At 63.9% G+C, this 16,562-nt stretch overlaps 2 protein-coding genes across 2 annotated transcripts in view; one reads left to right on the plus strand and one right to left on the minus strand.

Annotated features, from left to right (window-relative positions):
- Positions 1-7,571: 7,571 nt before the first annotated feature.
- Positions 7,572-13,366, plus strand: LOC127044742 (forkhead activin signal transducer 3-like). Its single transcript, XM_050939803.1, has 3 exons — positions 7,572-7,838; positions 11,284-11,388; positions 12,431-13,366. The coding sequence occupies exons 1-3, from the start codon at positions 7,572-7,574 to the stop codon at positions 13,364-13,366; spliced, it is 1,308 nt and encodes a 435-aa protein (XP_050795760.1).
- Positions 13,367-14,368: 1,002 nt separating this feature from the next.
- Positions 14,369-16,562, minus strand: part of KIFC2 (kinesin family member C2) — a 33,643-nt gene continuing 31,449 nt past the window's right edge. Inside the window, exons 18-19 of the mRNA XM_050939343.1 lie at positions 16,119-16,348; positions 14,369-15,669 (exon numbers count right to left, since the gene is read on the minus strand). Coding sequence (XP_050795300.1) covers positions 15,544-15,669; positions 16,119-16,348 — 356 coding nt within the window. The 3' untranslated portion in view covers positions 14,369-15,543. The remainder of the gene's footprint in view (positions 15,670-16,118; positions 16,349-16,562) is intronic.

Genomic DNA, 16,562 nt, shown 5'->3' on the forward strand with positions numbered 1-16,562 from the left:
CCCCCCCAGCCCAGCCTGCAGCCCCCCCACTACTCCAGCCTTCTGCTCTCCCACTACCCATCTCAGCCCCCCCAGCCCAGCCTGCAGCCCCCCCTCACTACTCCAGCCCTTTGCTTTCCCACTACCCATCTCAGCCCCCCCAAGCCCAGCCTGCAGCCCCCCCACTACTCCAGCCTTGTGCTCTCCCACTACCCATCTCAGCCCCCCCAAGCCCAGCCTGCAGCCCCCCCACTACTCCAGCCCTCTGCTCTCCCACTACCCATCTCAGCCCCCCCAGCCCAGCCTGCAGCCCCCCCCACTACTCCAGCCTTGTGCTCTCCCACTACCCATCTCAGCCCCCCCAGCCCAGCCTGCAGCCTCCCCCCCACTACTCCAGCCTTCTGCTCTCCCACTACCCATCTCAGCCCCCCCAGCCCAGCCTGCAGCCCCCTGCTGCTCTAGTCCTGGCCCTCTTGTGGGCAGGGGCTGACGCCTGTGCCCAGCAGGAGGGTGTTTTTGTGCTGAGACCCCCAAACTCACCTCGTGTGTGGAGACGTGAGTGGAGGGCGAGGCCAGGCTCTGTGGCAGACGTAGGGGGGCTGCAGGCAGGGCCAGGGAGCCGGGGTCATGCCAGGAGCAGGGAGCAATGAACAGATGGTGCGAAGGGCCCGTGAACTGTCACAAAGTAGCTCAGCATCAAATGCTCCACAACAAAAGGTGAAAGGAGCTTGCATGGCCCTGCCCCAGGGGCTGCCATTCAGCCCCCTTCCCCGCAGCCCAGCCCCCAGGAGCCAGGTTGGGCCAGACTGGTGCAGGGGAGCTGCTGGGATGGCACCATGGGCTTCAACAGGACTGGGGTTGGGGGGTGAGTCTGATCAGGGGGATGTACCCACGGGGAGCTGGGGTCCCACGATCCCATGCACCAATGCTCCCCGCAGGCCCAAGCCAAACACCCCCCACCCCAGCCGGGGTCTGAGCCCGAGCCTGCCCTGCACCAGCCCAGCCGCTAACCCAGGCCATAACTTGAGGCCTAACCCAGGGCTCTTAGGGCGCGTCTACACTGCAAAGAAACCTCCCCTCCTCCCGCCGTCTCGGAGCCTGATTTGGGCTCGCAAGGCTCAGGCTGCAGGGGCTGAACTCAGCAATGCCCCAGACGTTCCCTCCCCCTCGCCGGGTCTCAGAGCCCAGCCTCGGGCTCATGCTGAGCGGCTGCCCTGCTGCTCTCACCCTACAGCACTCAGAGCCTGGGCGCCCACCGCAGGCTGGTCTTTGCAGGGTGGCCAGGCCCTCGGGCAGCCAGGCTGCGGCCCTAGGCGCCTGAGAGTTCGGGAATGGATGGAGCTGAGCGAGGAGACTCCGGCCTGAGGAGCAGACCAGGTCTCTGCTGCTGGACGGGCTGGAGGATTTAAGGGAGAGTCGGAAAGCGGCCGTGGGAGGGTGAGCAAGCTGTGTAGTGCACAGGGCGAGCATCTGACTTGGTCCCCACCCCCCGAGATCTGTTCATTTCCAATCCGGTGAGCTGGTCCATCCCTACGCACCTCCTGGTGCACTGATGGTGCCACTTCTTCCCAGCAGCCGGTACCATTCAGGACCGTAACCCCTAGCCAGGCACCGAGCCAGGCCTGGTCCCCTGGCCTTGCACTGAGCCAGCGCGAACCTCCAGTTCTCTGCTCGGCGGGAGCTGAGGACCAGGCCAGATACACGCTATTCACCTGTGTCTGCAGGAGGGACGGGCGAGGTCAGGTGAGGGCCACCTCACCTGCCTGGGCTGACACTGCCTGAGCCTCAACCTCCCAGTGGAGGGCCGGACACAGCCCCGGGTGGTCTGCTGGCAGGGGCGGAGATGGGGGGGGCACTGGGCCGTCGCCCCCCCAGGCTGCATCTTTGCTTTCCCCCGCAGCCCTGGCCCTTCAGCGCAGCCCCAGGGCCCACATCCCAGCCACGCCCTGCCAGGCAGAGCCTGCGCACAGAGCATGTGTAGGGGGAGTTTGGGGGCAGGGGCTGGAAGAGGGGGATTTTTCAGGAGGGAGATGGGGTCAGGGGAGCAGCAGTGGCGCAGCTGGAAGGTTTCCTCTTCCCTACCTCAGCAGCTGGCTTGCAGGCGGTGGGACAGGGGTTGCTATTTCACAGTGCGGCGTATCGGGGACCCAGCCCCCCCGCACTGAACTGTTCCCTTCCCCCCTCCCATCTCCGCTATCCATGCCTGAGCCCCCGCCCCATTGCGGGCTGCGCCCAGTGCCCTCCTCAGCCAGCCATCCCTCGCCAGGGTGGGGCACGAAGCTGCCAGCGGCAGCATCCTCAGCCTGTCCCCACCACCGGGCTCGCTCAGCCGTTCTGCCACCTGGGGGCTCCCCTGCCCCATTCCCCCCAAACTCAGGGTCTCCCTCACAACATGGCTGCCCCACCCCTTCCGAAACACCTTAACTCTTCATACACCAAAGCCCACCTGAGCCCCTCCACACTCCCCTGCCCCCGCGAGCCATCTGTCATCAGAGTCCTCCATCTTGGACCAAAGTGGTCTCCAGGTCTCCCCTCTCACCCCTCTGGCCCAGGGCCAGCTGGGGCTTTCTGGGGCTGAACCCCTGTTCTGACTGGGGTAACGGGTTCTGTCTCCTTTCTCTGCCCCCCACCCCCGCTCTCCCCAGCTGGAGGGGGCACTCTCTGGCTGTATGGCAGACCCAGGACCGAGTCTGGACTATGCCCTGCCTGCCACTGGTGACGAGCAACACCAAGGGACCTCACTCAGCCAGCCCCCCCACCAGCACCCCTGTGGGGCAGAGGCCAGGGGACCTTGCTAATGGTAAGTTGGGGGGGGCATGGGCTTTTGGCTCAATTTGGGGAGTGAGGTCAAGGCTTTTGGCTCTGCAAAGGAAGGGGTGCCAGGCACCAATGGGCAGGAGGGTGGCATCTGCCCTCAGACAGAAAGACGCACCCATGAGTCCTGGCCCCTGCTGGTACATCGAGTTTCTCTAATACTAAGAATGTTCCCCAGGCAGTGTGAAGGGTGGGCTGCAGCTGGGAAAACGCCTGGGACCCCTCATCTAGGCCAGGCCCCACTGGCCTCAGGAAGCCCAGCCAAGCAGCCAGACTCTCTGGAGGGTTTCCAATCAGCAAAAGCTCCCCTCTCCGATCCACATGGCGGTGGCGGCTGCTCTGGGAGCTGTGTGGATAGGAACATCAAGGGAGCTAATGGCTCCCCTCAGGGCAGGACAGGCTAGCAGAGCCGGGCCCTGTGCTGTGGGGTTGGGGGCACAATGTGCTCTGGGCCTTGCCCCTGTCTGTCTAGCCAGGAGGTGCTTCTATGGCCCTCAATCCCTAACCACGGCTGACTGGTTACCCCAGCCCTGGGAGGTGTCCCCCAGCTCTGCCAGTGCTCCATAATCCTGACCTACAGCCCCTTGCTACCCCAGCCTTGGGCTCCCCCCAGCTCTGCCAATGTCCCTCAGTCCTGACCCACAGCCCTCTGCTCCCCCCAGCTCTGCCAGTGCTCCATAATCCTGACCTACAGCCCCTTGCTACCCCAGCCTTGGGCTCCCCCCAGCTCTGCCAATGTCCCTCAGTCCTGACCCACAGCCCTCTGCTCCCCCCAGCTCTGCCAGTGCTCCATAATCCTGACCTACAGCCCCTTGCTACCCCAGCCTTGGGCTCCCCCCAGCTCTGCCAGTGCCCCTCAATCCTGACCTGCAGTCCCCCGCTGCCCCAGCCCTGGGCTTCCCCCAGCTCTGCCAGTGCCCCTCAATCCCAACCCACAGTCCCCCGCAGCCCCAGCCCTGGGCTCCCCCCAGCTCTGCCAGTGCCCCTCAATCCCGACCCACAGTCCCCCGCTGCCCCAGCCCTGGGCTCCCCCCAGCTCTGCCAGTGCCCATCAATCCCGACCCGCAGTCCCCCGCTGCCCCAGCCGTGGGCTCCCCCCAGCTCTGCCAGTACCCCTCAATCCCGACCCGCAGTCCCCCGCTGCCCCAGCCGTGGGCTCCCCCCAGCTCTGCCAGTGCTCCTCAATCCCGACCCGCAGTCCCCCACTGCCCCAGCCCTGGGCTCCCTCCAGCTCAGCCAGTGCCCCTCAATCCCAACCCGCAGTCCCCCGATGCCCCAGCCGTGGGCTCCCCCCAGCTCTGCCAGTGCCCCATAATCCTGATCTACAGCCCCTTGCTACCCCAGCCTTGGGCTCCCCACAGCTCTGCCAATGTCCCTCAGTCCTGACCCACAGCCCTCTGCTCCCCCCAGCTCTGCCAGTGCCCCTCAATCCTGACCTGCAGCCCCCTGCTACCCCAGCTCTGGGCACCCCGCAACTCTGCCATTGTCCCTCAGTCCCAACCACAGCCCCCTGCTGTTCCAGCCCTGGGCCCCCCACACTCCTCGCTCTGCTGCTGCCCCCCAATCCCGAGCCGCAGCCCCCTGCTGCCCCCACTGTTCCATCTGATTGTGAATCGTAACCTCTCGGTGACCTCCCTGGTGCCAGGGATCCCCGGCGCAATCAGCACCAATATTAGCAGCCCTGTTAGTGCAGGTGCTTTACATAATCCTCCCAGTGTTAGCACAACAAAGGGTTGGGGCTGGAGGGTGAGAGGAGCAAACTGGGCCAAGGGAAATCTAGGGGGTATCTCAGGGGACATGGCCCACCAGGGAGGGGGGTCAGAGTGAGGCTCGGTCCCCCAAGAGAGGGTGGGAGCCTGGGGAAACCACTTCTGGGGAGGGTCCCGCCTCTCCTCACGGGCTTTGCCACTTGGGATTCCTGCCGCCGAGCCAATCGCCCCAAAACACAGATATGAGGGGCAGACCCGGCCCTGCCCAGACCTTGCCTGAGAGCAGGGTGAGCAGCCAGTTCCAGCCCCATGCCTCAGCCCTGGAAGCACAGAGCTCACCCCGGGGGGACTCCAAACACTCCCCCCCCCCCGAGGGCTGCAGGCTCTGAGCTGGGGGCGTCTCGCCTCAGGAATGCTGCACCACCCCAAGGGGAGAAATAGCTGAATTTAAAGGGTTAACCCTTTCATTGCTGATTGCTGGAGCAGAAACACCTAGGCCCTAGGAGTAGATATTCCCTTCCCGCTGCCAACCTCCTCCCAGCTCGGGAATCTCCCAGGAGACACTGAGCCTCCCGGGAGACACTGAGCTGCCAGCTGAGGACCTGGGGATCACCAACGCCAGGATCCACATGGGGAAGGGCGGGGGAGCTGGTAACGTGAGCCTCTAGCTCAGTGGTTCCCAATCTGTGGCCCGTAGGCCCGCTCGAGGCCCAATCGACACAGAGCTGCGGCCCGTGTGACACCCTCAGGGCCATACAGGGAGTAAGGATGCAGCCCACCTAACACATAGGTGGCCCACAACGGTGACTAGGCTGAGAACCGCTGCCTAGCTAATCGGTGATGGACATGCCCAAAGCCAGCCTGCAAGGGTTTCTGTGGGGGACGTCTCCCTGCCCTGGCTATGAGTCACCCCCTCAGCAGGGCGAGGCCTGGTCAATGCCTGGACGGGAGACCTCCAAAGAGAGGGTGCATCCCACCTCGAGCAGGGAGGTTGGGGGCGAGCTAGCAGGGTTGAAAGGCATGGGAACGTGCCCTCCTGCTGAATCCCAGGCAAAGGGCCAGCCCCCTCCCTCGATTACAGCAGCACCTCCCCCCCAGGAGTGCAGAAATCACAAAATTGGCTTAAAAACCACAAGATCTTCAAAGCCAAACACCCGGCCTCCGGGTTCCAAACCGAGCTGCAGGGCCCACGCCCTGGAAACAGCAGGCTCTCTCGCCCCCATGTCCTCCCATCCAGACCCCATGGGGAGAAGAGCCAGGCCTGTGGCTGACGATAGGACTGGGGCCCTGCATTGCCACAGGACTGTGGTTCCCTGCCTGGACCAGCCTCCCATGGCAGCGGGCGGGAGGGTTTTATGCCTCTGGCTTCGTGTGGGCATGTGCCAGTCAATGCCCAGCGGCGTCAGAAAAGCCTTGCTGGCAGCTCCAGAGTCCTGCACATCTTCATGGCCCAGTGCCCAAATGCATCCCCGTGCAGGAGACGGGAACAGCAGGGCTGGGATAAGATCCCAAAGGGTAGAAATAGCTCCTTCAGGTCCCTGCCAGGGCCCCAGCTCAGGACTGTGCCCTGCAGGCCTTTCAGTGATGGGGCTTCCCCTAGGATGGGGAGTGGGAGGATGGGTGGCCCAGTGGTTAGGTGCTAAACTAGGTTCCTCTTGGTTTCTCACTGCTTCGGCTGCCATCCCTACCCTGGGGGTGACAGAACTGCCCCAGCCCGCGGGGAGGCAAAATCTTTCTTGTGATGGCCAGGTGGCTGCATGAGGAGCCACAGAGACTCCAGTCAGTGCCCCACAGGGCCTGGACGACTCCTTGGGCGTGGGTCTCTCTATTCAGCCTGCTTGAGTTGATGACATTCAGTGAGGATGAATGCAAAGTGCTCCACTTAGGAAGGAACAATCGGTCTCCACACACACAATGGGAAATGACTGCCTAGGAAGGAGCAATGTGGAAAGGGGAGGGCATGGGGGGTCATAGTGGATCACAAGCTAAATGTGAGTCAACAGTGTAACTGTTGCAAAAGAGAGAGAGAGAGAGAACATCATTCTGGGCTGTATTAGCAGGAGTGTCGTCGGCAACACAGGAGAAGTCATTCTTCCGCTCCGCTCCGCACTGATACAGCCTCAGCTTATGTATTGTGTCCAGTTCTGGGCACCACATTTCAGGAAAGATGGGGACAAATTCGAAAGTCCAGAGAAGAGCAACAAAAATGATGAAAGGTCTAGAAACTCTGAGCTATGAGGGCAGATTGAAAAAACTGGGTTTGTTTAGCCTGGAGACAAGAAGACTGAGAGGGGACATGAGAACAGTTTTCAAGTACATAAAAGGTTGGTACAAGGAGCAGAGAACGATTGACCTCGTTAACCTCTGAGGACAGGGCCAGAAGCAATGGGCTTAAATTGCAGCAAGGGAGCATTAGGTTGGCTGTTAGGAAAAACTTCCTGACTGTCAGGGTGGTTAAGCACTGGAAAAAACTGCCCAGGGAGGCTGTGGAATCTCCATCCTTGGAGATGTTTAAGAGCAGGTTGGACAAACCCCTGTGGCTGGGCTAGACAATACTCAGTCCTGCCAGGGAGGTCCTTTCCAGCCCTACCAAGCTATGATTCTTCCTGGCCTCACCCCAGCTCATGGCTCCTAGGCCCCCCACCCAACACCCTAAGGTAGCCAGGCCGAGCCCTGCCCTGTCACTGTACCAGGCCTCGCTCTGCCCAGGGGAATCTCAGCTCATCTGTGGCTGCTTGTCACCCCAGTGCTCAATAGGAGGGCAGTGCCCCAGGACGGCAGGTGCCCCCCCGCCAGGCGAGGTCACCCCAGAGCCAGGCAGGGCAGGTGGCTCTGGCTAGGAGCTGGCTGGGGGTGGCTCCTCCTCCCCCAGCAGCGCTGTCTCAGGCCCCATTGAGCTGGGCTGCACCGTGAGATGTGGGGGGAGGCGGGGGCCACTTCTCACCTCAATTAACCCAGGGCCGCCACCTCCCGCCTCCTCCCAAGCGCCCAGCCCCTTGCCCTGGGCCGCACCCAGCCGGGCTGGCTCCAGCGGGGGCCGAGCCGCCCATCAGCATGACAAAGGCGGCGATGGCCCCTGATGCGCCCACCGGAGAGCTCCCGACAGCCGCCGCTGGCGCCGGACCTTCCCCTTCACACGCTCCGGGCGCCTGGCCGGGACGGACGGACCCGCGCCCCGCCGGCCACCCCGCGCCCCAGCCCCAGCGCCGCGCCATGGAGCAGACGCCCCCGAAGAAGAAGCGCTACAGCCGGCACCGCAAGCCGCCCTACACCTACCTGGCCATGATCGCCCTGGTGATCCAGGCCTCGCCCGGCAGGAAGCTGAAGCTGTCCCAGGTACGGGCCCCCCTGCCCGGGCAGCGCAGCGCAGCGCGCAACTCGCCAAGGCCCGGATCGGGGCCCCCCGCCCTGAACCAGTGACCCCCCAACCCCAGGCTGCACTTCCCCCCTTGGGTGCCCTGCAGGAGGCCGTGGGGCGGGGACCCCTGAACTCCCTGCGGGGAGCCCAGTTTAGGGTCACCTGCCCCGGGGTCAGCTCCGCTCTCAGTTTCTTGCCGTCTGCCTGCACGCTGCGGGGAACTGGGGGGCATCGGGTGGTTATGGGGGGTGGAGTGGTGGTGGCAGGGCGGCGTCTCTGGTTTGGGAGTGATAGGGGCAGTGGCGGGGGGGGGCGATCACTGGTTTGGGGAGCGGGTCGTTGGGGGGTCACTGGTTCGGGGGGTGGGGTCAGTGGTTCTGGGATGGGGGTCACTAGTTCAGGTTTGGGGACGGTTGCGGGTTCACTGGTTTGGGGTGGTTGGGGAGAGGGGGGTCACTGGTTTGGGGTGGGGATGGAGTGGTTGGGGGAGGGGGGTAGCTGGTTTGGAGTGGGGATGGGGTGGTTGGGAGGGGGGTCACTGGTTTGGGGTGGGGATGGGGTGGTTGGGGAGAGGTGGGGGTCACTGGTTTGGAGTGGGGATGGGGTGGTTGGGGAGAGGTGGGGTCACTGGTTTGGAGTGGGGAGGGGATGATTGGCAGAGGGAGGTCACTGGTTTCGGGTGGGGATGGGGTGGTTGGGAGGGGGGTCACTGGTTTGGGGTGGGGATGGGGTGGTTGGGGAGAGGTGGGGGTCACTGGTTTGGAGTGGGGATGGGGTGGTTGGGGAGAGGTAGGGGTCACTGGTTTGGGGTGGGGATGGAGTGGTTGGGGAGAGGTGGGGTCACTGGTTTGGAGTGGGGAGGGGATGATTGGCAGAGGGAGGTCACTGGTTTCGGGTGGGGATGGGGTGGTTGGGGGTCACTGTTTTGGAGTGGGGAGGGGGTGATTGGGGGAGGGGGTCACTGGTTTCGGGTGGGGATGGGGTGGTTGGGGAGAGGGGAGGTCACTGGTTTTGGGTGGGGATGGGGTGGTTGGGGAGAGGTGGGGGTCACTGGTTTGGAGTGGGGATGGGGTAGTTGGGGAGAGGTAGGGGTCACTGGTTTGGGGTGGGGATGGGGTGGTTGGGGAGAAGTGGGGGTCACTGGTTTGGAGTGGGGAGGGGGTGGTTGGGGGAGAGGGGTCACTGGTTTCGGGTGGGGATGGGGTGGTTGGGGGTCACTGGTTGGAGGGGTGGAGGTCACTGGTTTGTGATGGGGAGAGGGTTTGGGACGGTCACTAGTTTGGGGTGGTGAAGGTGGGGTCACTGTTTGCAGGGGCGGCTCTAGGGATTTCGCCGCCCCAAGCACGGCAGGCGGGCTGCCTTCGGCGGCTTGTCTGCGGGAGGTGCCGGGTCCCGCGGCTTTGGCTTGGCGTGCTGGGGCCTGGAGCCGCCGCTGCTGGTTTGGGGTGGGGCAGTGGAAGTGGGGGGTTACTAGTCCAGGTTGGGGGATGGGGTTGGTTCGGTGGTTCAGGGAGGGGGGGGGGGTCACTGGTATAGAGTGGGGGAGGGGTTGGGAGGTCAGTGGCTTGGGGTGGGGGTCACTGGTTTGGAATGGTTTGGGGTGAGGAAATGGAAGTGGGGGTCACTCGTATAGAGTGGGGGAGGGGTTGAGAGGTCAGTGGCTTGGGGTGGGGGTCACTGGTTTGGAATGGTTCGGGGTGAGGAAATGGAAGTGGGGGTCACTGGTATAGAGTGGGGGAGGGGTTGGGAGGTCAGTGGTTTGGGGTGGGGGTCACTGGTTTGGAATGGTTCGGGGTGAGGAAATGGAAGTGGGGGTCACTGGTATAGAGCGGGGGAGGGGTTGGGAGGTCAGTGGTCTGGGGTGGGGGTCACTGGTTTGGAATGGTTCGGGGTGAGGAAATGGAAGTGGGGGTCACTGGTATAGAGTGGGGGAGGGGTTGGGAGGTCAGTGGTTTGGGGTGGGGGTCACTGGTTTGGAATGGTTCGGGGTGAGGAAATGGAAGTGGGGGTCACTGGTATAGAGTGGGGGAGGGGTTGGGAGGTCAGTGGTTTGCGGTGGGGGTCACAGGTTTGGAATGGTTCGGGGTGAGGAAATGGAAGTGGGGGTCACTGGTATAGCGCGGGGGAGGGGTTGGGAGGTCAGTGGTTTGGGGTGGGGGTCACAGGTTTGGAAAGGTTCGGGGTGAGGAAATGGAAGTGGGGGTCACTGGTATAGAGTGGGGGAGGGGTTGGGAGGTCAGTGGTTTGGGGTGGGGGTCACTGGTTTGGAATGGTTCGGGGTGAGGAAATGGAAGTGGGGGTCACTGGTATAGAGTGGGGGAGGGGTTGGGAGGTCAGTGGCTTGGGGTGGGGGTCACTGGTTTGGAAAGGTTCGGGGTGAGGAAATGGAAGTGGGGGTCACTGGTATAGAGTGGGGGAGGGGTTGGGAGGTCAGTGGTTTGCGGTGGGGGTCACTGGTTTGGAATGGTTCGGGGTGAGGAAATGGAAGTGGGGGTCACTGGTATAGAGTGGGGGAGGGGTTGGGAGGTCAGTGGCTTGTGGTGGGGGTCACTGGTTTGGAATGGTTCGGGGTGAGGAAATGGAAGTGGGGGTCACTGGTATAGAGTGGGGGAGGGGTTGGGAGGTCAGTGGTTTGGGGTGGGGGTCACTGGTTTGGAAAGGTTCGGGGTGAGGAAATGGAAGTGGGGGTCACTCGTATAGAGTGGGGGAGGGGTTGAGAGGTCAGTGGTTTGGGGTGGGGGTCACAGGTTTGGAAAGGTTCGGGGTGAGGAAATGGAAGTGGGGGTCACTGGTATAGAGTGGGGGAGGGGTTGGGAGGTCAGTGGCTTGGGGTGGGGGTCACTGGTTTGGAATGGTTTGGGGTGAGGAAATGGAAGTCGGGGTCACTGGTATAGAGCGGGGGAGGGGTTGGGAGGTCAGTGGTTTGGGGTGGGGGTCACTGGTTTGGAATGGTTCGGGGTGAGGAAATGGAAGTGGGGGTCACTGGTATAGAGCGGGGCAGGGGTTGGGAGGTCAGTGATTTGAGGTGGGGGTCACTGGTTTGGAATGGTTCGGGGTGAGGAAATGGAAGTGGGGGTCACTGGTATAGAGTGGGGGAGGGGTTGGGAGGTCAGTGGTTTGGGGTGGGGGTCACTGGTTTGGAATGGTTCAGGGTGAGGAAATGGAAGTGGGGGTCACTGGTTCCGGGAGGGCGGGGGAGGCCGTGGTTTGGGTTTGAGAAAGGATGGGGGGGTCACTGAATCGCTGGCTTGGGGTTGGGGTGCTGGGGGAAGAGATGAGGTCAGTGGTCTGGGTTGGGGGAGAGGGTTTGGGGGTCACTGGTTCGGGTCCGGCAGGGGTGCTTGGGGATCCCCCAGCAGGGCCCGGCGCCGGGCCCTGCTCCGCCCATGGCCAGGGGCTCTCACCGCCTGTCTCTGGTTTCAGATCATCCAGGAGATCGGCGCCCTCTTCCCTTTCTTCACGGCGGGCTACCAGGGCTGGAAGGACTCCATCCGCCACAACCTGTCCTCCAACCGCTGCTTCTCCAAGGTGAGCGGGGCGGGATGCCAGAGACACCGGGGGGGCAGTGGGGACGGGCTGGCGGGGGGGTGATGGGACATGGGGGGGCCGCAGGCTGGCGGGGGGGGTGATGGGATGGGGAGGCACAGGCTGGGGGGGTGATGGGCTATTGGGGGGCAGGCTGGCAGTCTTGGGGGGGCGGTTAACCGGCTATGGGGTGACAGGCTGGTGAGGGGCTGATGGGATATGAGGGGGGGCGCAGGCTGGCGTGGGGTGATGGGATATGGGGGTCGCAGGCTGGCGGAGGGGTGATGGGCTATTGGGGAGCAGGCTGGCGGTGTTGGGGGGGCAGTTAACCAGCTATGGGGCGCAGGCTGGTGGGGGGCTGATGGGATATGGGGGCGGCGCAGGCTGGCGTGGGGTGATGGGATATGTGGTGATAGGCTGGTGGGGGGGGATGAGAGGACATGGGAAGCAGGCTGACAGTGGGGGAAGTGGGGAGGGGTTCATGGGCTTTGGGGATGAGGGCATGGGGGGTAGGCTGGCAGTAGGGGGTGGTGATGGGGGACAGGCTGGCAGTGGGGGGTTAACAGGAAATGGGGGGTCAGGTTGATAGGGGGGGCTCTGACTCTGGGGAGCTCTGTTCCTGGAGAACTCTCCCCTTCCACAGGCTGGTGGAGGAGGCAGGCTTATGGGGGGGTGTCTGTCCCTGATGGGGGGGTCTCTGTCCCTGGAGAATCCCCCCCTTCCCACAGCTGGTGGGGGGGCGGGTCTCTGACTCTGGGGAGCTCTGTCCCTGGAGACCTCCCCCCTTCCCACAGGCTGACAGTGGGGGGGCAGGTTGACAGGGGGGTGTCTGTCCCTGGAGAATTCCCCCTTTTCCACAGGCTGGCAGGGGAGGCAGGCTTATGGGGGGATGTCTCTGTCCCTGATGGGGGGGGTCTCTGTCCATGGAGAATTCCCCTGTTCCCACAGCTGGTGGGGGGCGGGGGTCCTCTGACTCTGGGGAGCTCTGTTCCTGGAGAACTCCCCCCTCCCACAGGCTGAGCCCATCTTGCTCTCTCTCCGGCAGCTGCTGAAGGATCCCGCAAAGCCCAAGGCCAAAGGGAATTTCTGGACGGTGGATGTGAGCCAGATCCCCCCGGACGCCCTGAAGCTGCAGAACACGGCCATCTCCCGGCAGGAGGCGGCCTCCTTCGCCAGCGACCTGGCCCCCTTCATCCTGCACGGGCAGCCTTACAGGGGGGGGCCCCAGCAGCTGCAGCCTGCAGCCAGCGTGGACACAAGAGCTCCCGTTCCCACCCCCGGGGCCGATCCAGAGACTCAGGCCCCACAGGCCAGGCCCCGACTGGACACTTCCTTCTCCATCCAGTCCCTGCTGCAGAACCTGCACAAGGTGGACTTGAATGAGCAGCCTGGGGGCCAGGGACTGCCCAGGCCCGTGAGGAGCCAGGAGCCTTCTCCCTTCCTGCTTCCTTCCCCCCCTGCGCTGAGGGCCCCTGGCAGCCCCAGCTGCCCCTCCAGGGGCCCTGGCATCCCAAGGACTCGCTCCTCCTCTGCCTCGACGCTGCCCTTGGATGAAAAGAGCCCAGGCAGCCCGCAGGCCCCAGCTCTGGCCAAGCGCCCCCGGCTGCTCCATGCCTTCCCGAGCAACAGCTCCGACTCTGAGGGCTCCGTGTGCCGCACCCCCCCGGTGTCCCCCGGGCCCCAGCTCCCCCACTCCTATACCATGGGCCTGCCCCCGCTCATCCCCACTTGCTTTGCCTTTCCCCCCATCCCCGGGCTGCCCTACCTCAGCTGCTGCCCCACTGCCTATGTCAGCCCGGCGTACTGGGACCTCCTGCCCCAGCCCTCGCCGGCGCCCCCTCCCCCGCTGCTGGGCGTCCCCATGGACCTGGATGGCCCCTTCCCGGCCCTGCCCCCCAGCAAGGCCAGTCACACCCCTCACCAGGCGCCTCTGCCCTGGCATGCCCAGCAGCTGGTGCCGCCACAGTATGGGGGTTTCTGAGGAGCATGGGGGCAGCCCCTGTCTGGCTGCCGGGCCATGGCTGCCGGGCCATGGCTGATGCTAAATGTGCAATAAAGGCCAAAATCAGGGGACGGGCAGCTTGCCACAGGCCCTGCCCTGGAGCCCAGCCTCTCCCGAGCCCCTGGCCTGCACCACGGAGCCGGCAGGCCTAGCGCGCAGAGTGGCCTGGCCACTGGGCTCCGGTGGGAGAGGTGCATGCTGGGGCGTGGCCAGGGAGCAGGACACAGAGCCGGGGCTGGAGGAAAGGTGGGGTGTCTCCCAGGGGCTGGGGCAGCCTGGGCTGGGCCTGCCCCAGTGGGAAGGTGAGCGGGTGGGGGTGGAGTTTGGGGGGGGGGTATGTGTGTAAAGTGTGTGCACGCACAGCTATGAATAAAGGTGAATGGAGACTTGGCCGTGCCGCTCTCTGCGCTGACCCCATCACCTGCCCCTGCCCTACGCTGACCCACAGCCTGCTGCCCCCGGCTCCCTGAACCTGTCCTGTTACCCTCCTACTTTCTCCCCCCCCCCCGCAGCTGTGACTCCTCACTATGGGGTGGGGGGAATAGGAGCAAGGTGAGGGCAACCACAGGCATTGGGGGGGGGGGGGGCTTCATAACCTGCCCCTTGCTGTGCTTGGCAGCCCCTCCCCTTTCTCCATGGGGTAGGGGGAACCCATGGCAGGAAATACAGAGCCTAGCCCCTCTGCCAGGGCACAGGGCCATGGGCATCGGCTGTGAGAGGGTGTTTGGGGCTGGGCCCCACCAGCAGGGGGCCAGCGATTCCCTGTGGGGATTGCAGAGGCTGGCCAGTGGAGGAGGACGGCAGATGGGTAGCCTGTGACCCCAGCCCGTCTGAGGGCGCAGGAGACAGGGTCCAGTGGTGGATGCAGGGATGGAGATGGGCAGAGAAGAGGTGGGAGGAGGAGGGATGTCTCAGACCTGGGCCCCTCACCCTAATAAGGCAGCATGGAGAGCAGATTGGGGTGCAAAGGTTCCTCTTTATTGCTCCTGCAAGCGTCCAGCAGAAATGGGGCTCAAGTAGCAGAAATAGAGCCTGGGGGCCCCATCCCTCCCCTAGCAGCCCCTCTGCCCCATTGGACGCAGACCTGGGGACAGGGCATGAAGGGCCTCTCCCAGCAGGCAGTGGGGCAGGAGCACTGGATGGGAGTCCAGTGCCCAGCTACTCCAGCAGGGAATGGGGCAGCACTGGCAGGGGGGCGGCTCCTAGTTTTTCCAGCAGGGGGTGCTGTGGAGGTGGCCAGCAGCATGGGCATGAGGATGCCTCCCTCCAGGCTATGGCACTAATGAACTTCTGGCCCAGAGCTCAGGTTCGAGGAAAGGGGAGGGGAAGAAGATTCCTCCGTGATCTCCCCCCAAGTGGGTGGCCAGGGGGATGTAGGGCGCATGTGCCTGGCTTTGCATGTGCATTCGGACATGCATGTGCGGAGGAGCGTGCGTGACTGTTCAAGGCAGCGGCTGCTCAGCAATTGTCAGGCAGTGCATGGGAGCACTGCTGTGGGGCAGGGGCAAGGCCCCCTATTCACCCATTCAGAGGGCAGGGCAACTGCTCCGTGTTAGCACGGAGGAAGCATGCCTGGCCATTATGATAGGCCCTACAATAACAGTTTCAGGGTGGGAGCCCTTTGTCCCACACAGCCTTGCTCAGAGAGGGGAGACCCAGGACCCCCTCCCCTGGGCCAAGCCTTCATTCGCCCAGGGCAAGGGCTGCATGGGGGGCTGGGCGACCTGTACTACAGGGGTAATGGGGGGGGCATATCACCTAGTCACAATGGGCCCAGAGTGGCCCTGCTCAGTCATGTGCCTGGCCAAGAGACCCCCCCTTGCTGGAGCAAATCATAGCCCAGCCCCTTGCCCAGGGTGGGGGGTGTGAGCTGGGGACACTGCCGGGGTCCCCGCTGGTGGGCAGAGGGAACCAGCCTAGCATGGTCAGCCCAGACCAGGCCTTTCCTTCTCTGCCCTGTTGCTGGGCTCGGGGGGCAGGGCTCCACCGGCAGCCTGGTGTCTGGGACCAGACGCCCCCGTGGGTGTGCTGGCTGTTGGAGGTGATTGCTCCCTCCCAGCTGACAGCCCCTGCCTACCCTGCCCTGGTGCCCCCTTGCTCTGCCACGACTGGAGACAGGTGGAGTTGCTGCCTGCGTCTTGGGCACAGGGACTGGCTCAGAGCTCGCTCTGGCCCCAGGAGTCGATCCTGCGGGAAGCCGGGCCCAGCTCCACCTTGCAGACGCGCTGGGCAAACTTCAGGGAACACATGGTCTCCCCCGCGTTCTTCTCCAGTAGCGAGATCTGTGGGGAGAGACGGCCGGAGTAAGGGGCCTGGTTAGAATAACCTGCCTCCACCACCAAGGGGCAGCGGGCCCCATCCCCCCACACAGGGGTCCCTCAGCATGGTACTAAGGGACATAGGTGAGGCGTGCGGGGTGGGACGACATGGGCCCACTGCTCAGATGCTCAGAAACCAACAGCCCTCGGCGACCCCCGTATCGCCCTGGACTGGGAAGTCTGTTAGTCAGCAGCGTTCTCCCTGCTGGCCAGAGGCAGCAGCACAGGATGAAATAATGTAGGTCCTACACAAACAACGGCTATTCCCCCTTTTTCCTGCCACAGAACGGCGAATTTCCAAGAGGCATTTCAGGTGCAGCAGCTCACGCGTGGGAGATGCGGCCTGCGGATACTACAAACCCAGCATGCAGTGCGGCCATTCCCCAGCATGCCCCAGGCCTGGCGGTACCCACCTGCACCATCATTACAGTCTTGTTGCCCTTGCCCAGGGAGTCCTGCAGCAGGTAGGTGAGCTTGGAGTTGCGGAAAGGCACGTGGCCCTGCTTGGCTCTGAGGGCCTGGATCACCTCCCCCAGGGCCAGCAGGGACTTGTTAATGCTCTGAGCTTCCTTCAGCCGCTCGCCCTGCGCCCCCGACTTCCAGACCCGCTCAGAACCCGCCAGGTCCACCAGATTCAGCTTCCCTGGGGTGCCGGAGACACAAGAGGGGAGCCTGGGCTTTAGCAGGACCTGCATGGCGGGCTCCAGGGAGCCAGGCAGGGCTGGGTCTGCCAGGAAGGGGCCAGGTGTGGGGTGCTTTTGGGGGAGCTGCAAGCCTTCCCTGCCTGCCCTCCAGATCCCCTCGCTCCCCCTCCAGCTGGCACTGGGCTCCCAGAACCGAACCACACCTAACACTGC

Source organism: Gopherus flavomarginatus, chromosome 2 (genome assembly GCF_025201925.1).
Source record: "Gopherus flavomarginatus isolate rGopFla2 chromosome 2, rGopFla2.mat.asm, whole genome shotgun sequence".
Classification (NCBI taxonomy): Eukaryota; Metazoa; Chordata; order Testudines; family Testudinidae; genus Gopherus; species Gopherus flavomarginatus.